General features: G+C 39.0%; 1 protein-coding gene across 1 annotated transcript; it reads right to left on the reverse strand.

Annotated features, from left to right (window-relative positions):
- Positions 1 to 2,145: 2,145 nt before the first annotated feature.
- Positions 2,146 to 26,760, reverse strand: LOC139943080 (GDNF family receptor alpha-4-like). Its single transcript, XM_071939895.1, has 14 exons — positions 26,629 to 26,760; positions 21,302 to 21,436; positions 19,904 to 20,068; positions 14,794 to 14,850; positions 14,454 to 14,537; positions 12,436 to 12,760; positions 11,304 to 11,512; positions 9,324 to 9,428; positions 6,327 to 6,391; positions 5,922 to 6,030; positions 5,188 to 5,274; positions 4,194 to 4,327; positions 3,536 to 3,619; positions 2,146 to 2,577 (listed from the first exon to the last, which is right to left on the reverse strand). The coding sequence occupies exons 1-14, from the start codon at positions 26,648 to 26,650 to the stop codon at positions 2,338 to 2,340; spliced, it is 1,821 nt and encodes a 606-aa protein (XP_071795996.1). The 5' UTR covers positions 26,651 to 26,760; the 3' UTR covers positions 2,146 to 2,337.
- Positions 26,761 to 27,481: the final 721 nt, after the last annotated feature.

Consider the following 27,481-nt stretch of genomic DNA (forward strand, 5'->3'; position numbering starts at 1 on the left):
AAATCGAACCCCAATCAGTGCGGTTGCATTGATCCGCCTCGTGTCCTACTCCAAAATACAATTACCTGAAAGGATAATTATATTTACAAAAGGGTTTTGATCTTATAGCCAGTTTTTAACCATTGGTATCCAAGAAAGCCGGTTATAATTAATGTGGGGTGTGTGAGATGTGCTGATTCACAGCTGTTGATATAGGCCGGTTATTGGTCTCACTGCACTGGCTGGTGTACAATTTAAAAGCTTTTTTTTTTTTACACGGAGAAAATAATCTTACAGCAAAGGTAAACAAGCAATCGCTTATCATATTTGCCGTTCAAAACAATACCAAAGTCGAATAAATAGTTTTTAGTATGAGAATTTTGAGACGGTGGCGGCAGCAGACAACGGTCCTTGTTTGCGGATCTGAGCGTGCGCGCTCATGCTCAGTACTGCGCGCGTGGGCCTGAGCATGCGCAATACTGTAAAAGGACGTCTAAGGCCGGTTCCATTGGTTAAGTGAGCGTATTCTGCGCCTGGAGCAATTCAACTAATCATTCTATATCATTGGGTGCGTTCGTTTAGCTTCCCTGGGTCGACACTGGTGTGTGACGTTTTTTCTTTCTGGGACGAACGTGTGCAGATAATTACCCACATTCGTCCTGGAAAAAGAAAACGCCACACACCGTGGTCGACCCAGGGAAGCTAAAGAACGCACCCTATGAATAGAATGTGCTCTCGTTTGCGTCGTGATCGTTATCGTTTTCGTTATCGCTGCAGTGTGACTCGGCATTTAAAGTTTTCAGTTTGGCAATTTGCCGTCAAAAATTACCATAGCCCGGCAGAACGGTGTAGCCGGCGGATTGGTTTTCAGTTTGGCAATTTGCCGTCAAGAATGAAATTTACTACAGCCCGGCAGAACGGGACGAGAAAACCGACTTAATAGATGTTAAATAGATGTTAGCCTCTAGCTAGCGGGCAATCTCGGTGGTCTAGTTGGTTTGACACTGCTCTAGAATTGCAAAGGTCGTGGGTTCGAATCCCACCCGAGTAAAATTCATGTGATTTTGTTCACAGGACTCGGGAAAGTCCTGAGTATACAGTGCTACACACATCGGTAGATATGGGTAAAAAACAAAATTAATAACACCGAATTAGTTGTTAAAAAATGTCATCAGCGGTTATATTTTCTCCGTAAGTTAAAGACCTTCTCCGTCGACACACACAACTATCCCTAGTCTTTTTTATCAGTCGTTTATTGAAAGTGTGTTTTGTTTTTCATTCATTTCCTGGTATTTTAACTTACGTGTAAGGAACAAAAACAGTTCGAGAAGAATTGTCAGACTTTGGTCTAAAATTATCGGAGGCCACAGAGAGATGTTACCCAGTTCTGTGAGCAACATGTACTTATTAGGAAAGCACAATCGATTTTAACCAGTGATAGTCATGTACTCAAACAATTGTTTCAATTCCTTCCTTCAGGACGTCGTTTTAAACTCCCCCTTTGCAAAACAAATAGAAGGAAGTTCTCTTTCGTTCCAATGCCAAACAGACTTCAGAATGGTTGACGTTTTGCACTTGTTTTCAACTGTTTTCGTGTGCGGTATGTCAACTAATTGAAGGTCTGGTTCGCAACTGTTTACCTGTTAATGTCTTATTTGTTTTGCGATCCTTAATAGTGTAAGTTCAACTAATAATGTGTGTTTTTTATTTTTTTATTTTTTTTATTTTTTTATTTAATAGCTGTGGTTTCAACCATTTGTACATAATCTGTCTTGTCATTTTGTCAAGTAATCTTTATATTTCTCTTAATATTTTTATATGGAGCTGGTCTGCTATGTAATTGCTGCAAAGAATAAATAAAGATTTTTAATTGAATTGAATTGAATTTTAGCCGGCGGGTAGGTGTAGCCCAGCAGAGCGGTCCGTGTATCCCGACGGAACGGTGTAGCCCGACGGAACGGTGTAGCCCGGCGGAACGGTGTAGCCCGGCGGAACGGTGTAGCCCGACGGAACGGTGTAGCCCGGCGGAACGGTGTAGCCCGACGGAACGGTGGCGGTCCATGTATCCCGACGGAACGGTGTAGCCCGACGGAACGGTGTAGCCCGACGGAACGGTGTAGCCCGGCGGAACGGTGTAGCCCGGCGGAACGGTGTAGCCCGGCGGAACGGTGTAGCCCGGCGGAACGGTGCAGCCCGACGGAACGGTGTAGCCCGACAGAACGGTGTAGCCCAGCGGAACGGTGTAGCCTGTATTGTGTTTATTTAAATAATAGTTGTGCATGATGTGCAGTTGTCCTTTTCGGTCGCACAGGTGTTTTTTCGTTTCTTTAATTTAGAAAATAATTATACATTTATTTACTATACTGATACCCATAGGATAAGTGTTAGGATGATAAATAAATAAAACAAGTATTTCTTGTCAAGCTGGTGGTGATACCAAACACCACATGAGCGGGAGTTGGTAGTCACAGGCGATACCCCAGGCTCAACAACACTTGCTATCTTCACCATGGACATGACAACATCAGTGGCAACAGAGGGCGCCCTGTAGTTTATCAGTGACGCCAAATCAACCAGCTGATTCAAACATTCCCATTCCTATAACAAAGAAATCAACGAAAGAAGGACACTTCAATCAAGTTAGGCAGTTAATGTAGCAAAACATTAAAGCCATTGGACACTTTCGGTAAACAGTATTGTCCATAGGCCCACACTTCGTGTATTTACAGCTGATATAACAAATTAACAAACCTGTGAAAATTTAGACTCAATCGGTCATCGTAGTCAGGAGAAAATAACGGGAAAACCCACCCTTGTCTCCGCACGTTTTGCCGTGTCATGCCATGTGTTTAAAATAAGTCCGTAATTCTCGACAACGAGAATTGATAATTTTTTTAATGTTTTCTCGAAAAGTAAAGCATTTCATGGAATAATATTTCAAGAGAAGTCTTTCACCATTACCTTCTGTACACCCTGTAAGTTATTTGTAAATCTGTGAACTTTGTTTTTTTCTGTGCCGAAAGTGTATAATGGCTTTAAAGGAACAATACAGACTTGGTTTTTGCTAACCTGTATAAGTTTGAGATCGATCGGCCTTCTGGGTCATGAGAGAATAGTGAATAACAGATTACAAATTTTGCATTGCGTCGATGCCAAAATAAAAAACAATAAAACGCTCACTGAGCGATAAACTCCAAACGCGAAGTTAGACTATTTATTTATCATCAAATTAATATGACATTTCAGACAAAAATATTTCAAGGGATGTTTTCTACTATCATCATCATTAGACCATGTAAGTTTTATGTAAATCTGTGATCTTCACGATTTTTGTTTCTTACCAATTACGTAACGACCGACCTCAACAACGAACAAACAAAACCAAATAAAAGCAGCTAAGTTATTATTGTTTAGATACTGCTTTTCTCCCTTTGTTAAGAAGCAAATAGCCAACCACTCACACGCACTGGTCACCTCAAAAGTTTACAAGTTATGTTAACCACGAAATTACGTGTTTCACTGATCGAACCATAGTGAAGCTGGATTGTACATTTACCTGTAGATGTTTTGAGTGAGCGAAGACCGCAATGGTCCCATTAGTCTCCGCAGCACCACTCGTATATTCAAGTTGGCATGGATTCTAAAAACAACAAGATAGCAAAGAAAATGTGACATGGAAAAACAAATCGTCAGCAACAAGAATTTGTGCTTCAGACAATCAACAACATTCAATCAAACTTGTCAAAAACTATTCGAATAATGCTCAAACTGATTTGGATCTAAAACCACTTGAATTCAAATCAAATTCAATTTAAATTCAATATTGGTTTATATTTAGAAAAAAATCCATTACCAAAGAAAAAGTCACAGACTTAGGTAATTTTGTTAAATTTCGTGGCTTTGTGTTCAGCAGCCAGGGCCAAATTTAATGGAGCTGCTAAGCACACAAACTTGCTTATCATAAAAATTTCTCCCTTGATGAAAAACAGGATTACCAACCAAATGTCCACGTGATTTTCATGACGAGCAAATAACAGCTGAATACCAGTAACAAGCAATATGCAACAAACGTTGGTAATCCTGTTATTATCAAGGATGAAATTTCATGCTAAGCAAATTATTGTACTTAGCAGCTTTATGAAACTGGGCCCAGGTTGGTTGGAAATGAGTCGAAGATGAAATTCGTTATTTTGCTAAACAAGCCCTGTACTTACTTGCGTGTTAATACTTGCAAGTAGTTGATGTAGTTTCTCTTTGATGACTGAAATGTTTAATTCAACGTGTAGTTGGTGACGAATAAGCTCTGCTTCCATAACACTATATGCTAGTAGTAGACCAGGAGAACGTGCTGAGAGAAGGAACATTCACATCATTTACTCGTTTCCATGTTGCTGTTTTCACTGGGTGATATTCGTTTTCAACCCATGACACCAATATCAGTTCACGAGACTTCATTTATCCAAATACTTATAAACCATGTGAACTTTCTTTACATTAAGTGTGATTTAACTGCACTGGTCATAATGGGAAAGTTGACATTTTGTGTCGCAATTTCCATAAAAATCCAAGAATTGTGAAAGTAAATGCTGGACACGTTTTAAGATGTGTCCCCCTTCAGCATATCAAAAATTTAAAAAGTACAGTGCAATCTGCATAAAATATAAGATTTTATGTTTTCTTCAATTAGACTGTGTACAAATCGTGCCTGCAGGAACTCCAGGCTCTGTGGCTCGTAAAAATGTGATGTAACCGGTCTTTTCGTCTATACTTCGCGTGGTTTAAGAACACATCTCAATGGAGGTTTCAATGTTCAACAAAATAAAAGACACACGGAAAATGATTGCAAGATTTAGTCGTGGTGAACAACTCTTCAACTAGACGTTACATACATGTCAGATCCGATAAGTATATGGACTAGTGCATGGCAAGATGGTAAAATACGGAACGATTGTGTTGCCAAATTTAGCGCTAAACAAACAGACGAAGGCAATCTGATCTTGCATGCAATTATCAAAGAACAAGAGATTTCTGTGAGGGCCTGAGTATCGTTCCGTTTTCTGTGTGCAAGTAGTTAGATTTAGCAAACCCCCTTTTTATTTAGTCTCTCCTCGAATGAAATGAAAACACCTTTTGTATCCTTAATTTAAAACAAACTTGACCAGCCGTGTTGGGGGTGGAGGGTGAGGGCTGGCATATTATAATACTTACATAATAACTTGGGTTGTGTATCAATGCAGATACGTTCGCATCCTGACCACACACATTCCTTTTGAGCATCAGAACCTAAAGATGTATCTGTAATTAAAGGCAGTCGATACTATTGGTAATTACTCAAAACAATTATTAGCATAAAACCTTACTTGGTGACGAGTAATGGGGAGAGGTTGATAGTATAAAACATTGTGAGAAACGGCTCACTCTGAAGTGACGAAGTTTTCGAGAAAGAAGTCTTTTTCCACGAGTTTGATTTCGAGACCTCACATTTAGAGTTTGAGGTCTCGAAATCAAGCATCTTTGAAAGGGTGTTTTTTCTTTCACAGTTATCTCGCAACTTCGACGACCAATTGAGCTCAAATGTTCACATACTTGTTATGTTATGCGTATGTTGAGATATACCAAGTGAGAAGACTGTTCTTTGACAATTACCAATAGTGTCCAGTGTCTTTTAAAGTCACAGTCAATCAGTGAGTTACAGTTTCAAACAATACTTTAGTACAGTGGCTTGTGGCAAGTATTGAAAAAAATAAAAATAAGATGAGATTGTCGCGATACAGGGTTGCATCCGTCAGGCGGTGTTGTCATTGAAATTAAGCCAACCAATATAGGCAAGGAGGAAAATATAGTCTGGCGCTTAATTCATATATTAAATCAGTTGTCATACTACCGTTGTGTGGTTGGGGACATGGCGAGGAGGGGTGGGTGAAATCATCAAGGCAATTTACCCTTTCGACATGTCGTTACATTGCAGAGTACGCTGAAGCACTCGGATAGAAAACCACTGCTCAAACATCGGCAAATCTGTGTACAATCGGCTATATGCTCATCGGGTATCTGGCAAGAGAGACACAGACTATCAATTATACCATATCATCAATGTACAGACAATAAGGATACTATATAAATAGCACATCAAAACAAACTTACAGCAGAAACTACTCACAATGAGTACAAACAAATAAAATGAGAACAAAACCAAACCAGCGTGTTCGTTTTTGCTACTCGTGTGTTCATCTTGACACCTCTAGATTAAATCTAAATTGGCCAACCAAGAACAGACTGGACAACGGCCTAAAAACCGACATGATGAATGCATGAGAAGAAAGAGTTGTTTGTACACGGAAACTTACCCGGATAACATTCCCTGCTCTGACGTATACATCATGGCTACCACTCCCTAGCTTGACGTCACAACCTATATAATTAGAATAACAATACAATCTTGAAAATTCTTTGAAATGTTTACCAGAGTAAATCGTTGTTTTTTGATCCCCATACAATTTGATTGTTCAGAAAGACATTTTGAAAAATCTGCGGTCGTCATTTCAATTAACAGTTGTCCTTTGCTCATTGCAATCTGTTGGTTTTGGAAACAACTGGTTGCTGTATCCCCCAAACAGTGGCGTAACTAGACATTTTCATTTGGTGGGGCAAGTGGGGGCAAAGATTAAATTTGGGGGGGCCAAAGAAGTGCAAGATTATTATTAAATGTGTTAACTGATATATAGTTGATACACACCAATGCAGTTCTAAATCAGTCTACATAGTCAGCAGGTAACAAAAGATTGCGAAAACAACAACATCTTAGAGAACTTGTCATTTTGTATAAGATAAAACTTTTTGACTGTATAAAGGATTAAATTACCAACTGTGGTCACCAAGTACCAACTTAGAGTTGTACACGGCATTCTCAAATAGGCTTTGTGGGTGTGTAAATACCCAAAACATAATAATATTAGGCCAAGTAAAAATAGAAAAATAGAAATGTTTAGCGTCCCCGCCGCTTCCTTTTTACAGGACACCTCTTTTTTTTCTTAATTTTTTTTAATGCAAATTTATGATTTTTTTTTTTTTGAAAAAGGGTTATTTTAAATGATCTCAGCAAAAAAAAAAAATCTGAATGTCTTGTCTGAATGCCTTGACCAAACTGTTTCATTAATGTTTTGTGTATTTCAGCAGCAGAAAAAAACAATTGATATTTGACATTCATGGCGGCCATCTTGAAATAAAAAATAAAAAGCCCCTCCTCCTTCCTTTTTTTTGAGAAACTCAGACACTAAACATGTTTCTTTTTTTTACTCGGCCTTATTGTAACAAGTGTAAGCCATCAAAAAAAAAATACAGGATCGAAATTGTGGGTGGTTAGTAATGAAACGGATATTTAAAATAGGCCTACCTCTCAATTGCACCGCTTGCTTCAAAGGAGAAGAAATGGTCTAAGCAACCTTTTTCGCTGGCCATTGTTTGCTGTTGTAAATTTCTCTGTAGTGCATCTGACCATGGAGGTAGAAATTTCTACCTCCATGATCTGACTTTGTGTTTACGGAGCTATTGGTCTGCGTTCAGACCACCACGTATTTAACAGAACTTTGTCACATCCTGCACTCTCTGTAACCGCAAAACCACAACAAACATTTACCGCCAATACGATCGCGCGCGCGTTTCCACGCATTTTTCATGTTATAGTCCACATAGGGCCTACTGATATGAATAAAAGTTTTCCTTTATACGACAGCATTTTATGCAGCCTTAAACGATTTATATATAAGCCCTATGTATAAGAATATACTTATCTCTGATTTCATTTGGGGGGCAAGAGGGGGGGGGGCAAGGGTTCTGAGCGGGGGGGGGGGGGGGGCGCCGGCCCCCCTGCCCCCCCACCCCCCCCCCCCTCTGGTTACGCCACTGCCCCCAAAAAGCACTTTGGAACGTGTTGAAAATTAACGTTATTCCGCACCTGCTCCAACGAATTTGTAAGTTCTTTAATGTTGTGCACGTATGAAATAATATTGTGTACGTAGGTTTTCTCGGTCAAATTCGGCAAATCAGCAGTCAATTTCATTTTCATGCATTCGAATTAAAGCTGTTTTGCCTCTCCAGTTGTTACTGCGTTTCAAATTCAGAATTCGGCCATTCAATTTCGTTTTGAGTCGAGTCAAATTCCTATAGCACTCTGTTCAATTTAGCGTAGCGTCATTTTTTTTCGTGACACACACGCCTCAAGAAGCGTCTACAAATTTGAATGCTGCTTTGATGAATTGTTAAATTGAATGATTATTTTGTTAAATCGAATGACGCAACATTACATTTGACTAATCATAAAACGAAATCGAGTGACCCTTTTCAGTTGCATTCGATTTCGCGAGAAATAGAATAGCTTGGAGGTTAAATTGGCTGCTCATTTTCCGAAATTGACCAAGAAAACCTATAGTTCGTACATACGGATTAATATTAGAGTACATACTGATTAATATTAAGGTACATACGGATTAATGTTAAGGCGGATTAATACTAAGGTATACGTACGGATTATTAAAAATAATATCGAAGTTTATATAGCGCACGTATCTACCAAACAAGGTACTCAAGAAGGTTTCCGTTTCAAAATCTGAAAGTCTATGGAAAACTTTCAAAGGGGCACCAAGGGTAATACTTGGTACATGCAACACGGGTCGTTTCCTAAGTTGTATCATCTAATTCAACGCCTGCTTTAACTTACGGTTGATAAATACATTAATGGTAGGTATCTAGATGTAGTTAAACAACAAACACATGTAGGTAAACAGGTTTCCCAAAACTCTTAAAACCCGGCTGATGCACTCAAGGACATGGTGTCATTTTGTCCGTTTTTACCTTAAAGTTGAGATATAATTTGTTTTTTTACAAGCTCTGAAAAGATTCGCTGTTGTTAGTTAAATGAACACTAAATACAAATTATTGGCTGAAACACGACATTTTGTCACGTGTACCAGCCATGCCTACACAATTATTTTGCATGTTTGTATTAAATGTGCACTGCCCATGGTATATTATTCAGGACACCTTTGGCTGTCAACATTCGTATAGAGAGAGAGAGAGTGAAATAAATCGGCGAAAATCGGGCCAAGCAATAATTTTTAATTCAACTTTGAGAACATACGAGACTAAACAAGTCACCAAACAGAAAGGATCAATTCTGCGAATTGGATTATTGTCTTCTCTCCCAGTTATTGTTACGTTATCCGTACGCACAGGTCCAGCAATTCATGACGTACGAAATGCAGTAATTCGATGTCCTAGGAACAGCAATTGTTCACCATGTCCTAAGAAGAAATAGTTGACATGCAGTAATGGATAGGCTTAATTACCTTGGTTAGAATTAACACGTTTGTTGATACGCAACCTGGACATCTGGGTGGTGTGTACAACTTCTACATTATCAGCTGGCGAGTAGTACGCGTAGCTTGCTCGTACTGCACAACAGAACAAATTAAATACATGATAATGCGGACATCAGAGCAAATATTATTAACGGAGTCGCTATAAGAACTACATCAATGTGTTACACTTTACAGAGAGCTGGAAAGGCCAGCCACAATATGAAGATTTGGTTATCTCAGGATTGTGACTTTAGACCTCGACATGGCAATACAATGCCGCTAGAAACAACTTGTCACTGTTCTTGTTTAACGTATGTATCATTTGGCCATCATTTGGCCATTTTCAATTCATATATACCCTGCGGCATGTCTTTTTTTATATACATGTTGTCTCGTTTTACTCTTTAAGCTTGGTAATGTTGTTAAGAGCCTCGGGGTTGGTTTCGCGTGAGGCGCTTAATAAATCGAACTATTATTATTATTTAAGACCGAACATCAATTCAAAATATCAATATCATGTGAAAAAGAGGATGAAAACTTCCAAGAAAAAACTATATGTTGGTGTACACTTCTTAATACCGAGATCATATTTCTCCTAAGATAATTGACTATAATTTGAAATACAAGGAAGTCGACCACTACTTTGTACAATGTGTCGTCTGATTTGACATTGAATGTGTCCACTGTGATCGCAATGTGGTTTGCATTTCGAGGCACTTTTCGCGTGACTTTTTCGACGCTTGCCTACTCAAAGAACGGACATTCCGGAATCATACATTCTTGCTAATACCTGTACCTGTTGAATCGTCCTTCAAAGAGTTACACTTCTCGGTTATATAGGCGAATGGTGAAGTTTGTCGGAGAGTTTGTTAGCTTCGGACGTATACATTCATAGGCAGGTCGTACTAACTAACTAGCCACCGATGACGTCACGAGTCCTTTGTAGCATGGTTGGTTTGACATCGCGGTTTGCAGATTTTGGGCGGGGATTTTTTCGACGAATAGACATGTTACTTTTGTTTTAGCGTTAGGTAAGGGACTCATAATTGTTTATATTTCTTGGGGACTGCATCTATTGGCACATTAATACAAAACTATATACTATTTCAGAGCATTCTAGAACCGCTCTTTATAAAGCAAAAGGCGATCTTTGTGATCCTTGACGTACATGCGATGTCAAGATTGGCACAAATGGCACTGCTAAGCAAATTATGTCCGACGAAAGCAGGGGATTTCGCGCTTACATCAAGCGTCAAGTTGTGAGTCATTATCCGCTTACACAGCTAGCGCATAAATTCGGTCTTTGCAGAGCAAGCCGAGGTTGGTGATCGTAAGCGCAGATTACAGCGGTTAGCGGAGCCATGCAATTGGGCCCTGATGGCTCTGATGTGTCCCGACGCTCAGAGAAGACCGTTACACGGTCTATTGTCTATATACATATTGTATTTTGCAAATTAACATAATCCACAATAGTACAATCGTGGGAAGCTATTTCAAATGTTAGTAATGTGTAGTATTGGCCTATATTTAACTTGTTAATGCTTAAAGGAACACGTTGCCTTGGATCGGCCGAGTTTGTCTTTAAAAAGCGTTTGTAACCGTTTGTTATAAAATGCATATGGCTAGAAAGATGTTATAAAAGTAGAATACAATGATCCACACAAATTTGCCTCGAAATTGCGTGGTTTTCCTTTTACTTTACGAACTAACACGGTCGGCCATTTATGGGAGTCAAAAATTTGACTCCCATAAATGGCCGACCGTGTTTGTCGACAAGGTAAAAGGAAAACCACGCAATTTCGAGTGATACTTTTGTGGATCATTATATTCTACTTTTAAAATATCTATCTAACCATATGCATTTCATAACAAACGGTTTCAAACACTTTTCAAAGACCACCTCGTCCGATTCAAGGCAACGTGTTCCTTCAAATTTCCCCGAAATTGCCAATACACTCAGATACTTACAGAAGCATGAATTATCCGACACAGTGTGTTGTTGTTGTTTACATCTCGTAGCTACTGATCCTTCGCTCCCTACACATGTACACGTTGCTGCTACTACCGTGCCAAGAATACCAAGCCGGGCATTGCGACATTCACCATAGCTCCGTGCACAACCTGTCCCAGACGTGTCGCTGATGGCGCAATGCTTTTTGTAGTTTTCAAAATTGGTGCTGAAAATTGATCGATTAACTCGAGTAATATTCTCATTAATACTACGGACTGGTGAATGTAGCAAGAGGTCTCGTATTATTGGCACAAACAAAACTGTACATTAAGTCTGTACTCAGTCCTGAAGTTTGTTAATTCATGGATTATGACTTCAAATAAATAACTCATTATGCTACGAGAATTGATGACTTAACCCATCACTGTGAGTTTGAAGCTATAGCTAAATAAAGTGACGTTTAACTATTTAATATTTTTGGTGTACCTTTTTTACTACCACAAAAACAATGTTTGGACTCAATGATGAAACTGGAGTTTCTTTGGCTGTAATTCTAGTGGTTTGTAGAGATAAAAACAAAATGGTATGGTCTCGGGGTCTAAATGGTCTGGCAGGTTCCAAGCTGAGCTCCAATACATGGTTTTAATATTCTGTATGTTGATATTACATGTTTGTCACATGATTCGGGGATAGCGCTTTTTCCCTTCACTGCGCATCCATATCAAGACGTCCACACAAAGATGCGTTTGATATGTATAACAAAAAGGTACCAGACTTTGCCAAATGGGTGCGTTCGAATAGCTTCCACGGGTCGACCCCGCGGTGCTCACTCGGGGAGCCCCTAACAAGAGTTATTCGAACGATCACCCACCCTCTCGTTGTGACGTCATGTCTCTTGGGCGATTCCCAAAGTGACCCACTCCACAAGCAGGTTACTTGGGGATGACCCGGGTGAGCCCCTCGAATGACGTCAAAGCTACTCGAACGCACCGGGGGCAGACCGGTAACGACCCAGGGAAGCTAATCGAACGCATCCAATATGATGCGTTGGATATTTATGGAAACAAGGTACCAGACTTTGCCAATCTAAAAGGTTGCCAATTAGTAAGTGCAGGCCTTATAAACAATATTGCATATTGATGGACTGACCTGCATAGTGTAGATGCAGAGCACTGGTCACTCAACTCCAGACAATTTGGTATAACTTCTCCTCCCTTGTTGGCACAGTCAGCATTCAACCCTCGTCTCAATACCTCACATTGGGAATCAGTGCTAGTACAGTAGCAATACAACAAAGCATGTGTGTAGATAGGAGACACATGATCCAAGAAGAAGCGAATACTAGTCCTACATTGGGTTGTTCTACACGTATTGGTTAGCCTATCCTTACTGCACTGGGACAAATACTCGGCTAGCAGCTTCCTACAAGTGACGTCACCGGTACATGAATCAAGAGCTTGTACGCAAGTACTTTCTGAAAGAATTAAGATGAACAATAACAACTGTTAGTAACGTTTCCAGCAATCACTAGAGTGAAGCAATGGATCTTTCAAACTCAATTGTACATCAGTGAAGTACCAGGTCAATTTCCATTGTTTACGTAGTTCTGAGCATGTGTACACTACCGGGAACGATGGATTTTACCTGGTATGTCTGGCGCCACCTAGCGTCACAAAGGTCTCCCATAAATAGAACACAGCTGACTCGTCCTAACTGGGTCATTCCATGTCAGACCAACGCACTTTTTTACCTCATGTCTTCCGATTTTGATAAACTCCGAAATGCTCCTATTGAATGGCGCTACACTACATCCAGCCAACATTTGGCATTGCTATAACATAACGGCAGTGAGAATGATTGCATCTCCCTAGTATTATATAAAATGACTCTTATCAGGGGGGTAACCAGGGGTCGATTTCACACTCAAAATAGTGGTAACTAAGAACTAGTCCTAAGTCGGGTCATTCCATGTCAGACCAACGCCCTGTTTTACTTCATGTCTTCCGATTTTGATAACAATTGCTGTGCTTGTAGGTCAGATTGAGCAATAAATGCACACTAATTTTTAGCCCGATCGGACTTACCATGTGGTCAGGGCAGAAACCACTAAAATCTGACATTTCTAGGGTAAAATACCACCTTTTTGGTAAAAATATCTCATAACCATGTCAATTCTCATCACATATATGCAAATTTGAGCATGCAATTCTCATCATTTTGATACCAAATTTGCATATATGTGAAAAAAATGAAATGGTTGTGACATTTTTTTCCAAAAAGGTGGTATTTTACCCTTAAAATGTCAGATTTTACTGGTTTTTGCCCTGACCACATGGTATGTCGGATCGGGCTAAAAATTAGTGTGCATTCATTGCTCATTCTGACCTACAAGCACAGCAATTTGTATCAACATCGGAAGACATGAGGTAAACAAGTGCGTTGGTCTGACATGGAATGACCCAGTTAGGACGAGTAAATCGTCCTAAACTCGAGATAATACTAGTCTTTAAAGGCAGTGGACACTATTGGTAATTGTCAAAGACTAGCCTTCACAGTTGGTGTATCTCAACATATGCATAAAATAACTAATCTGTGAAAATTTGAGCTCAATCGGTCATCGAAGTTGCGAGATAATAATGAAAGAAAAAAACACCCTTGCCACACGAAGTTGTGTGCGTTTAGATGGTTGATTTCGAGACCTCAAGTTCTAAACTTGAGGTCTCGAAATCAAATTCGTGGAAAGTTACTTCTTTCTCCAAAACTATGGCACTTCAGAGGGAGCCGTTTCTAACATTGTTTAACACCATCAACCTCTCCCTATTACTCTTTACCAAGAAAGGTTTTATGCTAATAATTATTTTGAGTAACTACCAATAGTGTCCACTGCCTTTAACACTTTGTGAAATCCACCCCGATCATCCGTATAGACCTTTATCAAGGGTCGGCCATCTTGATTTTCTTACATTCAAACTAATGTAACCGTACTGAGAATGGAAGAAAAGTTATTAGCCTGGTTCTTTTTGTACAATGAATACAAACACTGTTGTTGGATACAGGGAACATGACCAAGATGGTGGCAGCATGCTAAAGGTCTATAGGATGACGATGAGTAAGGTCTGACTAAACAAACGATGACTCTACATCAGCCTACACGCTACAATGATTACCTCCAGTTTGAATTCCTCCAGTTGGGGGTACTTCTTCATGCTCAGTTGCAGTTAGAAATTGCCACGTATACAGAGGAATGTAATCTGTAACGTGTAATATGCAAATATTTGTGTCAAATAAAAAGAACGATAAACGCTCAACTGGAAATAGACACAAAGAGTTCTTTCTATGTGAACATCTTTGATTCGTTGATAGGGCACGTCTACCTAATTGTTCGTTCATGTCGGACCTCGAACGACTCGGACTCACGATCTTGCAAATAAATGGCCCATCGTGAAATCAAGGCTAACGGGGTATGTGAAGTGAAAGGTATTAGTCATAAATTAAACATGAACTCACCTTGTTTGGTTTGTTGAGTTTCAGTCGGTAGATCAAGACTAGTCTGGTCTCTAGACGCTGTAATGTCACAACAACATAAATCAATTATTTATCTCAGGAAACAATAGTTGGTGAAAACACTCTGGGTTTGGTTTTATCATGAAACGGATGTATTATAAGCACTCCATAATTGTGAACGTCCGAATCATATTTGGAAGAACACGTCTTGACAGGATTACCAACACCAAATTGTACAATATCAGCCACCAAAGTGCATTAACTCAAACCGTTCAAAACGAGAACTCAGATGGGTTGGACGGACATATCCTGCGGAAGCCTACCAACATCCAACATCTTTGCTCTGTACTCCCCATCCCGATAGCCGGCGCAAACAAGGTCGTCAGCGCCTTCTTTATACGCATAGTACATCCAAGATTAGTTGTGATCTTATGTTCTATTTTTGGTTTATCTTATTTCATCTCCCGTTGTTGTGTATGTATTTTTGACATGATTTTATCCAAATTAGTTCAAATCAAAATCAAATCAAATCAAAGTGTCATAGGATTTTCTGCTCTCCCCGCTTGAGATTCGGAGAATAGCACAAGACAGGAGAGTATGGGGAAAAGCTTTGTGTCCGCCTGCTGTGCAGCCGACTGATGATGATGATGAGGATTCCATCCAAACATCCATTCATTATTTACACATTGCTCGCCTGTAAAATGTTTATAAAGGTTTTGCATTCCCACCCCAGTCAGTATAGGTGAGGAAGGGTGGGGTTGGGCGGGGCCGTTCGGGGCAGGGCGGGCGGTGGACTACCCAAAAAGTAGGTTGTGCAATACTTTAATACGACTAAATAGTTTCAGCCACGCACATTAGAGGGCGCTCAGCGCGGTCACATCGCAGTTGATACAGCTCCCGTGTTTTGTATTTTTTTGTACGTTTTATCGTCCTGAATTATAGTCCTGTATCGTCCTGAATTATAGTCATTGTCTAGTTTTAAGTCTATGTTTGCTGTATCGTCCTGAATTATAGTAATTGTCTAGTCTACTTGAGTCCTGGCTGAAAGTCGTATTTCCAAGGATTTGTTCATCAGGAGACTCTGAACTTGTTACCTTCGTGAGAGAACCGAATATATTTCAGTCACCATGTTTGTTCACATGTTGTGCATGTTACTGTACAATATAACGATTGCTGCAGGCATGATGGGTGACGTCGCTGGTGCCCTGCCCACCGCTCATCCAGCGTTTCAAACTACTATACCTTTGGACAGGAGACCATACCAAAATGGCGACGGGGTTTCGTCTCGACAACGTTATTCAAGATAAGAACTTCTGAGCCTAAAACCACCGAATAACTCAACTACTCATGTTCCAGGTGATACCCTGAAAGAGCTCAAACTGAATAAAGTTAAATCCAACAGAAGCCGCAGAGGTGGGCGACACATTCCCAAAAAAAATTACTACCGTATCCGGCACGTCATGATCGGGTTTTCTTCATTTGCGCCAATAAAGTATCTAAACATATACAAAATAATGGTCAGATATATCGGAACCTGAAATAGTATGCCAAAAAATAACTATTCATTTCTATTCACCGTTAATTTCTGCACATTTTGACACCTCTTGTGTTGCGCTACGATGTTGTTAGGTGGATTTATGGGCACTTACGTGGCTTAAGGTTGAATTTCAAAAGTTGCTAAAGCCCCTATTCAAGCTAAATCGTTGTATTGTGACGAGTAAGATCAGCCTTTATTTTACCCGCTGATTATAAACGATTTTTCTTTTGTCGCGTGTTGGATAAATCGGTTGCGATGAACATCAGCAATAATTGCCAGTAACCAAGCAAAGGGGTCAAAGATGGGAGGCATACATCAATCTGGGTTAAGAGCAACGATCCCTGATTATGGTAAGACAGTGAAAGGTGTTTCAAGATAACATGAAAGTTGGCTCAACTGATCAAACAGGAAAGAGGACGGATCGTTGGTTTGATAGAAGCCGGTATGCTGATGCGCGCTGCAGCTCATAAGGTTACAAAGTCACCACCGACAGTCAGTAAAATGGTGGAATCGCTACCAAGATCAGGGAAATGTGGACGACCTGCCAAGGATTGGCCGTCCGAGGGTGACTTCGGCAGCAGAAGAAAGTGAACAAGTCCATCTAGCCTGACACCACTCTCGAGGGATTGCGACGCATCCTGATCAGGAAATGGCAGGGGATTGACCAGGTACAGATCAGAGGTCTCATTGGGAGTATGAGAAGACGACTCCTTGGCGTTCAGGACATTGATGGGGACACACCAAGAATGGGGGACAGGATATCAGCAGTTTTAGAGTTGAAATACGGCAATAAATTTCATGGTCAAGTAAACGAAACGAGTTTGTGTCTTTTGTCTTGATTTTGTTTGTGTGTGATGCTTAAGCGATTACCTTCTGGAATTGGGGTGAATAGGGGCTTTTGCAACTTTTGAAATTCGACCTTAAGCCACATAAGTGCCCATAAATCCACCCAACAACATCGTAGCGCAACACAATAGGTGTCAACATGTGCAGAAATTAACGGTGAATCGAAATTAATAATTATTTGTTTGTATACTATTTCAGGTTCCGATAAATCTGACCATTTCTAAGTGTTTAGATACTTTATTGGCGCAGTAGTTGCGATAACGTAACCCTCCTGCCGACGGCGTCGGCTCCGCCGTCGGCAGGAGGGTTACGTTATCGCAACTGGTTTTCTTCACGATAACTTTACAAGACTGTACACTTACCCGTCGAGTGGTGACGTCGAACCTCATTTATGTACATGAACTTCCACCACCTATTTTTCAACGACAGCATCGCCAACAACTATCTTGCATGCCATCCTTTATGTTGATAAATGCTAGATCTTTAACACAACGTATCGATGAGCTCGAAATTCTGACAATATTGACATTGCTGCGATCACTGAAACATGGTTTCCGCCGCAGGTTAGTTCAAGAACATTTTGACATATGCAATTTTACTCTTCTTAGCAATCCCCGTCGTAATAAGAGAGGAGGTGGGGTTGCCTTTTATATTAGAAACGTCATTCAAATACAAACTGTTGATGAAATCGCCATCCCAGATAAACTTGAGATTATCTTCGACGTCCTAGCTCGAACAGTTAGTGGCCTAATAATATGTACTATTTATCAACCTCCTGCCTCCCCATACGAAGCTCTAATGATGTATCATATTTCTGCAACGTTGGACTTGCTACAAATTAAATATCCAGACGCAGGAGTAGTGATTCTCGGGGATTTTAACCAAGCCAACACAGACTATAATTTGCCAGACAACTGGCCTCCGCCAGGTTGTTAATAGGGGGCTGGCGGTACTGGACAAAATCTTAACCAATATTACTTCATATTACCAGGAGCCTCGTTCTTCAAGTCCTATTGGCCTCGGTCTAATAGAAATATGATGAAGCTCAATCCTAAGAAGTGCCAGGTTTCAATTACAGGAATGGTCTAATAGAAATATGATGAAGCTCAATCCTAAGAAGTGCCAGGTTTCAATTACAGGAATGGTCTAATAGAAATATGATGAAGCTCAATCCTAAGAAGTGCCAGGTTTCAATTACAGGAATGGTCTAATAGAAATATGATGAAGCTCAATCCTAAGAAGTGCCAGGTTTCAATTACAGGAATGGTCTAATAGAAATATGATGAAGCTCAATCCTAAGAAGTGCCAGGTTTTGTGTTCTAACTTCAAGAAAGGCCCATTTGTGTTACCTTATTTTCATATTGGGGACTCAGTCCTTGCTCAAAGTAGCTGTGTGAAACTGTTAGGTGTTCATATTCAGGATAATCTTAAATGGGATTCCCAAATTAATAATATGTGTAAAGGTTTTACCCGCAAACTGTACTTTTCACGTCAATTAAATAGCTGTAATATCCCTGTGGCAGATCTTAGAACAGTGTATTTACAGTATTTGAGACCAACGCTTGAGTACGCATCTCCAGCATGGTTTAGTGGTCTAACTAAAAGTCAAAAAGACTGCCTCGAAAAGCTGCAAAAAAAAGCCTTTCGGGTCATCCTTGGTCATAACCATTTTTACACACAATCCTAAGGACACTTGTCAGCTAATTGATATTCCCCACTGGCTCCCTCCAGCAAGAAACAACAACTTGAGGAATTCCAACACGTTATCCATTGTTAGATGCCGTACTAATCGATATAAGAACAGACCCATTCCACACCTGACTGCTCTCTTGAATAAGCAATAATTCTCTGTTTTTTACCTTGCTTGTTTGTATTATGTACATGTTTCTGGTGCAATTGCTATTTATTTTTAACTTGCCTCTTGCTGCATGCTCCTGTTGTGCAATTGTTTATTTCGTGGTTTTATTTATGATCCTTTAAAATATTAAATGAATAGTAGCACTTAACAGAGTTTATAGCAAGAGGTGTGTTATGCCTCCCTAGTGGAAAGTATTTTTGTATTTTAGTCTTTGAGTATCTTGTATTTTCTATTTGTACTTAAATAAACATTTTTATATCCTAATATTTTTCTATAATTTTAAAAATAGTATATATATTTTCTTATGCTCTGTAATTTTCAACGCAATTCAGCCTCTGGCTGCCAAGTTTGGATGTTTTTAAATAAACCAATAATACAAAATGCAGACTGTCGAGAGGTCATTTTACCGAAAACACAAAAGGGATACGTCTATAGATGAATACTATATCGTCATAAGTTAGGTAATAGTGAAGGGAGCACATGAAGAGGTACACATAAAGAGACAATTGAATGTGTACTATTGAGAGATGTATTTATTTCTGTCATTTTACTTCTAACATGGCTCCGTTTTGGGGTTAAAGTTCGAACTGTTGTGGCCCCAATGTGTCAACTTAGACGTCATTAAACTTCCAACAATCAAGTATACGCTCTGCAACAATTAGTAACAATACAAATACGCGATTATCTTTATATATAGCACATGTATACAAAAGAAAGATTATGTTCATGTTTTTTTCCAAAACGGTTCAACAGCCTACATTAACAAGGCATTTCTTAAGCCCTACCAACTCCTGAGGAGTATGCAGCCCCGTCAGCCAAATTTACACATTGATACATGTAATGAGTAATGACCATTGATTATTATGACTTACCTGTGCATTGTTGTTTGAATACCATTCTATACACTCGATCACACTCAGCAAAATACGGTTGGAAAGGATCACATTGACATCCTTCAAACACTTTACTCTGGGTCAGTATTTCTAAGATGCTGTCACACTGAGATGGCTCCGGTGCCTGGCATGTCGTATCTGAACCTAGTATTAATACAATCAATCCCTTGATCAAATGGATGCCAGAGGTGGCTGGAGCAAGGCCAATATCTAAAGAGATGAAAGTTTTGAAAATTGCAAATTTTCCCAAGGAACTTTCATTTACCGAATGGGTTAGAATCTGTGACAAGAGTATTTATAATGCACGAATACTGCAATATCTTGTCTACAATACAGTACAACTTTCTACAATATCAGCCGATGAGAACTGCTTAAAAACAAATTGTAAAAAAGGCTTAACTCAAGCCAATGGTCACCCCTTTCGGTGCACATTTGTTGTGGATGCCAACCATTTTTTAAATATTTAGGACTGACTTGTTTTATTCCAAAAGAGCATCGCCCCACTGAGATTTTAATTCGATTCGACACAGTAAGGGCGTGCCGTGTAGCACGCCAAGCTCTGCCGTGCTTTATATAGAGTTGCACGAAAAGTTGCGCTTTTGCCGTGTCAAATCAAAATAAATTCTCAGCCGGGTGACGCTATTTGGGAGTGCGCATGCGCAAATATTTTGAAAAAAGTTTTATGTGCAGTTATCCATAATCATATGAAGATTCTCCGTATGTAGGAGTATTTGGGATGGGATGGAACACACTTTTGACTGGAACAAACATACTGTAGACTTCAGAATGAAGCCAAATGTTTTTGTTGACACTCTTAAAAAAAACCCGACGATGAACGCCAATCACCAACAATGGTATTAATTAGGCCAAAACGTAAATACGGAAAACAATATATGGAAAACAATATCTATTTGAGTTTTACAGCTCTAAATGCCATCATGTCACATCACTCTTTAGCAACAGTTTTCCCGCGTCGCCATTTTGAATTCTTTTAAGTGCGGCAAACTATTTCAATAAATTCGACGTTTGTCGCCGGTTCGTTTTAATTGCTGCTCTTTTGTCGTGTGAAAATCATTTGAGTTCGCTAAAAAAAACTTTGCTAAAGAGCCATGTGACATGATGACAATTCGAGCTGTGTTACTAAAAATTGCCCAACTGAGAATTTAATTCGATTCGACACGGCAAAATCGCAACGTCTGTCAACAGGGCGTGCAACTGCCGTGTAGCACGGCAGGGCTTGGCGTGCTACACGGCAGTGTCGAACTCAAACAAAACGTTTGCGCTAAACGTCGCTCTTTTGTCTAGTTTAATTTACCATTTCCAATTATTTGAGTTCGACACGGCAACAGTGCGACGTTTAGCGCGGGTCTTACTTACTTGAATTCCCGCACAATTGCGGTACCATAGTCAGCATGATGGCACAAGTCCGGTTCTCATTACATTTTTGTTGTGCGTACAAACAGTCCGCAGCTCCACAAGGCGTTGTTAAAATCCAAATCACTATGGGGAGAACTGTCAAGGAAACAAAATACGATATGACATTGTTAGCTCGTGATGCGTCCCAAGGCCAAAGCGGTCTTTAGAAACTATTACGACATGTATTGCTGATATAATCATACTAATCATTATAAAGCGTTTTCAAGTCTTAGTTCCCCTCTGTTCACGCACAGACAACAAAACAAATGGAACTACCTGTATTGGCAATATTATAAAACGTGACTTGTGCCTAAGTCTTAAAGGCAGTGGACAATATTGGTAATTACTTTTTTAAACAATTTTGTTTGCATAAAACCTCCTTTGGTGACGAGTAACGGGGAGAGGTTGATAGTATAAAACATTGTGAGAAACGGCTCCATTTGAAGTGACGTAGTTATTGATAAAGAAGTATTTTTTCTTTTATGATTTCGAGACCTCAAGTTTAGAACTTGAGGTCTCGAAATCAAGCATCTGAAAGCACACAACTTCGTGTGACAATGGTGTTTTTTCTTCTTTCATAGCTATCTCGCAACTCCGACGACTAATCGAGCTCAAATTTTCACAGGTTTGTTATTTTATGTATATTTTGAGATACACCAAGTAAGAAGACTGGTCTTTGACAGTTACCAACAGTGTCCAGTGTCTTTAACCACACATTGCTACACCAGGGTACCAGTAACGCAGCCAATGTAACCACAGCGATGCACAATGAAGCGTTTAAATCTTACTCCAAAGGTTCTATTCGGGTAAGCTACGTGGCCAGTAGGGACATCTTCAATCTACATCACGTGTCATTTATAGTAAACTATTTATAAGTCTTTAAGTTCTAGCTTTCATTGTTAGGGAAAACAAATGAAGTTAGAGGCTTATGAGTTTTTTAACAGTATATTGAAACCATTATATCACATAAAAAGCCATATCAGATAGGAGTAAGTGTTCTCCGGGGAGATTTATCCATTCTAAGGCTCTTCAAATAATTCTTATATTTATAAATCAGACATCATAAGGGACTGGGTTGCAAAGATGAAACGAATTTGAGATTTTATTTTAAGAGACGCCTCGCTGTTTGATGTGTTGCTGACGTGTACTGGGTTTGAATCTGCCGTACTCTACAGTAAATGCATTACTGCGTTCCGCTCCTATACAATCTACCATACCTCCCTGAATGAGCGCACTGTGGTTTGGACGTTAGACTAGACCGAGTCGAATGGTCACGTCTTAAGTGAAGTGCAAGTGGGATTGAAATGAAATATCACAGCCGGTTCCTGTACATTTCCTGTTCTTGTTTAAAAGCATCCTTAAGTGGCCTTTTACCATGAAAAATTATAAAAAGGCATATTAAACAAAAGTGTTGCAATAGAACAGTACTTTTAGTCGTAAAAAACACAAAATACTACGTTGTTTATAAACCAACTGGACATTCGAATATTTTCGTGTATTTTGAGCATGTTCTAAAAAAGCAGTTCAAGAATTCTTATGAATTCTACTCTAACCGTTGATGCATCAATATTTCAGATCACTATTTGTTATCATTTTAAATAGTGACTGAGTGTAAAATCATTTAGGCACTGGACACTGTTGGTAATTATTATTGTCAATGACCAGTCTTCTCACCTGGTGTATCTTAACATAATATAATGCATAAAATAACAAACCTGTGAAAAATTGAGCTCAAGAATTGGTCGTCGAAGTGGCGAGATATAAACTGATAAAAGAAAAAACACCGTTGTCACACGAAGTTGTGTGACTTCAGATATTTATATTCGGGACCTCAAAATTTAATTTTGAGGTCTAGAAATAAATTATTTTAGTGGAAACACTACTTCTTTCTCAGAAACTACGTTAGATCAGAGGGAGCCGTTCTCTCAGTGTTTGATACTATAGACAGCTCTCAATTACTCGTTACCAATTCTTCTTGAATAGTATAACATAATTATTTTAAAATGGAGTGTCCAAAAACGCGATTACTGAGTCCGCCTTCACGCATCTATGGATGGATGATGGTCTATCTAGTTGTGTATCAATGTCCCAATGGACGATGCTACGTATAATCCAGACTCATACCTAAGAGGATTGGTGTATACACATGCCATAACAAACAGCTTTACTTGTAGCACAATCTTTACCCCCCAACGGATAGGCCTGGATTTCCGCCCGAACAAAGTCACTCTTTCCTCCACGTTTGTTTTCCGCACATTTTGAAGTAACTTAAAACTGGGTATTATTCAACTGAAAATAGTTTCTACAAGACGTACGGGAAGAATAAACATGAGATTTTGTGATTGTTTGGAAAAGCTCAAAACAACATCGCATTGCAACAACCATCTTGGATTCTTGTTTGTCGCCATCGGAAATGTTAGGAAGCAATTTTGATTCTCATACCTTAAACAAGAACTGAATCTCAAGTGAGATTTTGACATAAGCTCAAGGGGATGAGCTTACGATCGTTAATAATGTCTCAAATAAAGACAACAGAGATATTCCCAAATTGTGATTATATCGATGCGTGTATATGCCTTGAGAAGATATCGATATGCTGAAGCAGCTGTTATTGGAGAAACTCAACTTGCAAACTTTTCGGTTTTAAAAGCTTTTTAGGTTTTTTTTTTTTTTTTTTTTTTTTTTTTTTTGTATAAAATATTGTGTAAGAATCCCTCGACAGATTGAATTCGAAATCTTCCCTTGTTTGATTAAAGGACAAAGCCTCGTGGCTTCCAGCCAACCATAATATCAATATTTACCTAAAACAAACATACATTATCTGGGAGCTCGTACTGGTAATTAGCAAGCACGCCCAATGTACAATGCCATTGTTGTACTGACGCTTGTTTCAATGGAGTAATGAAGCGACATAACAATCATAGGCCTCATCACGTCATTAATTATTCCGCAATCCCCCTCGCACTTAAGTCAAACAATCAAGCCGTCAGAGATATTAAGTTTCTACAATGTTGATATTGACACAATGTTGCAGATTTAATTAAACAAGAAGCGAGGTTAAACAATTATTAGTATTACGATGTAGCATCAAACTACCACCATTGTTAAGCAGTTATTTTATTCACATATAGAGCGGACAGAAGCTAAGCTCAAAACAAGGTTGCGTAAAAGAGAGTTAACTTGTTGAGAATAGTTCAGTATTTGTTGCCAAAGCAGTGCATTCTAATTGTGCAAAGATTTAAAAATTAATTGTTGGTTAATTATACACAGATTGGTCTTAGTCAATGTGTTGTCTCCTTATATACAGCCATGGTAACTAGTTTTTCTAATGTAGATGTTACGGTGTATGTTTATATTAGTCATGAGATGTGACAGTTGCGGTAAAAAATGAATGGCTTACCGAAACACACTCAATCCAACAACACATTATCAAATGAGAAAGTCGTTGTACAAACATTAATGGTTTTCGAATAATTTCATTCTCTTACACTTTGAGTTTACATAGTCAAAGAATAAATTGCATATAAAGAATAAAATGATCATATTTATGTTAGTTATTTCTGTTTTCATGTAATTCTGTAAAATGTGTCAAAGTAGCGTTGGACAACTACCATCATTTGAAGGCGTGGATACGTATCATATCTAAACAAACCTAGTCATTTTACAGCGAGTTTTAGCTCAAAAATTATTTGTTGTTCTTTTGCACACAAATAATGAAGCCGTTGAGAATGCGACTAATTTACCCAACGTTTGTTTTATGTACGTGTGAGAACTCATGACGTCTATCAATCTGTATATGTCCTTGATTCATCAATAACAATGTTTAGGCACAAGTCATCAGGAATATAAGGTTTTAGGTCGGGAAGGGGGTGGGGCCAAAACGAGTAACGTTTATCTGATTGCTGAAGCTTAATATTCAGAAGAATCCGACAACCAAGATGCTCACAGTTCGACGGCCCTTAAAGCTAAAGCTTTAGTCAAATGAACCCGTCAAAGACACTGGACACTATTTGTAACAATTGTCAAAGACCAGTCTTCTCACTTGGTGTATCTCAAAATGCACAAAATAATAAACCTGTTAAATTGTTAACTCAATTGGTCGTCGAAGTTGCGAGATAATAACCGAAGAAAAAACACAATTGTCGCACGAAGTTGTGTGCTTTCAGATGCACAACGGGACCTCAGAATCTCATTCTGAGGTCTCGAAATCATAGTGGAAAATTACTTCTTCCTGGAAAAGCATGTTACTTCAGAGGGAGCCGTTTCTCACAATGTTTTATACTCTCAACATTTCTCCATTGCTTGTTACCAAGTCAGTATTTATGCAATAGTTTTAGGGCCTTTAAGTCATCGGTCTAACCGTCATGTCTAATCTATTATTAACCTTTTGTTTGGGGAAGGGGGATTTTGATGCACCAAGAGCATTCATGTTGTGCATTAATTCGACTTCATAATGGGAGGGCGAGGACCTTGTTCGATTAAACGGGGGAAATCAACTTTAACAAACTTCACAAAACGCTAAAGAAGACTCGTCAATGGTTTATCCTATACTCAGGATTCAGTTTTGTTTGATCCAGATATTTACAAACCATATAGGTTTATTTTAACACAAAATTGCCGCAAACTGCACTGATTTACAGACAAAATGTGGAGCAGTTACGGCAGTATATCACGAGTATTTCGCTGAAACGAAGATTTACAATTATTCGAGAACATTTTAACACTTATGGCAAGAATGAAGGTTGTTCATATAGTATATCAATAGCTTTGAAATTTCGTTAGGTGTGATTCTACTACTGTTCTTTCGACAAACCATGACGAAGTATCAATTCAAACGTTCAATTCATGTTGTCAGACGTGTTATTAAAGTCAGTGTTAAAGGCAGAGGACACTATTCGTAATTACTCAAAATAATTATTAGCATAAAACCTTACTTGGTAACGAGTAATGGGGAGCTGTTGATGGTATAACACATTGTGAGAAACGGCTCCCTCTGAAGTAACGATAGTTTTCGAGAAACATGTAACTTTTCACGAATTTGATTTCAAGACCTCAGAATTAAATTTTGAGGTCTCGACATCAAGCATCTGAAAGCACACAACTTCGTAACATGACAAGTGTGTTTTTTCTTTCATTATTATCTCGCAACTTCGACGAGCAATTGAGCTCAAATTTTCACATGTTTATTATTTGTTTGCATTGTTTGAGATACACCTGGTCCGTGACAATAACCAGTAGTGTTTTGTGTCTTTAAAGAATGACATACAAAATAGAATATGACAAAGTACCTGTTAAGTGTAGTGTATCCATGGTTGAAGAAACTGGACTCGTTTACAGTATACAGTCAGGATGGTCTAATGATACATGCTATCACCTATCATCCGGACTAAGATGTCCACTCACACACTATGGGTCCTCACTGTCTCGTCCCATGCCGTCCTATGATAGATCACACGATACAAGCATCCACAGAGGCATACACACTGACATCTGACATGCACTGTTGCCATGGTACTAGCAATGTGTAGGAGTACTCTGGGTTTGACTTCAAAACCCACACAAAGATTTAGACATCAGAATATCATTTGCATCGCACAGGAAATACCTTGGTGAGGAATGAAATTGCTAATAATATTGTTATATAAATGCTAGGCGTTGTGTATAACGCCGTGTATTAATTATGAGGAACCCAATTATTTGCAAAGCCAGAAATCGACGAGGCATATTGCAAATATTTGCACTTTGTATAACATACTAACTATATTAATAAGGTATTATGTGGTTATGTGACATGTTGCCTTACATAATTAGTATGCTTAGTATGTTACAGTAGTGAGTATATATTTATTAAAAACTGATGCCAACTGGCGTTTCTCTTTCTTATTTACATGCAGCGTTTTCACTTGTTAAAGTCGTCTATTGTTAATTTTGGTCTGTACCGATCTACACCGATGTGTGTTAGCACTGTATACTCAGCACTTACCCAGGTTGACCAACTAAACACGTTGGCTTATTTGGATTATAGTCTTATTCTGATCTATGGTAGACTAAACTGTGACGTCACCCAAATCGGTCTAGCTCGACTTTTGCATTTCCTACTCTTACATTATCTAACTTAATATTTTCAGTTTTCTTGACACA

The sequence above is a fragment of the Asterias amurensis genome, chromosome 10 (assembly GCF_032118995.1).
Source record: "Asterias amurensis chromosome 10, ASM3211899v1".
NCBI classification, from domain to species: Eukaryota; Metazoa; Echinodermata; class Asteroidea; order Forcipulatida; family Asteriidae; genus Asterias; species Asterias amurensis.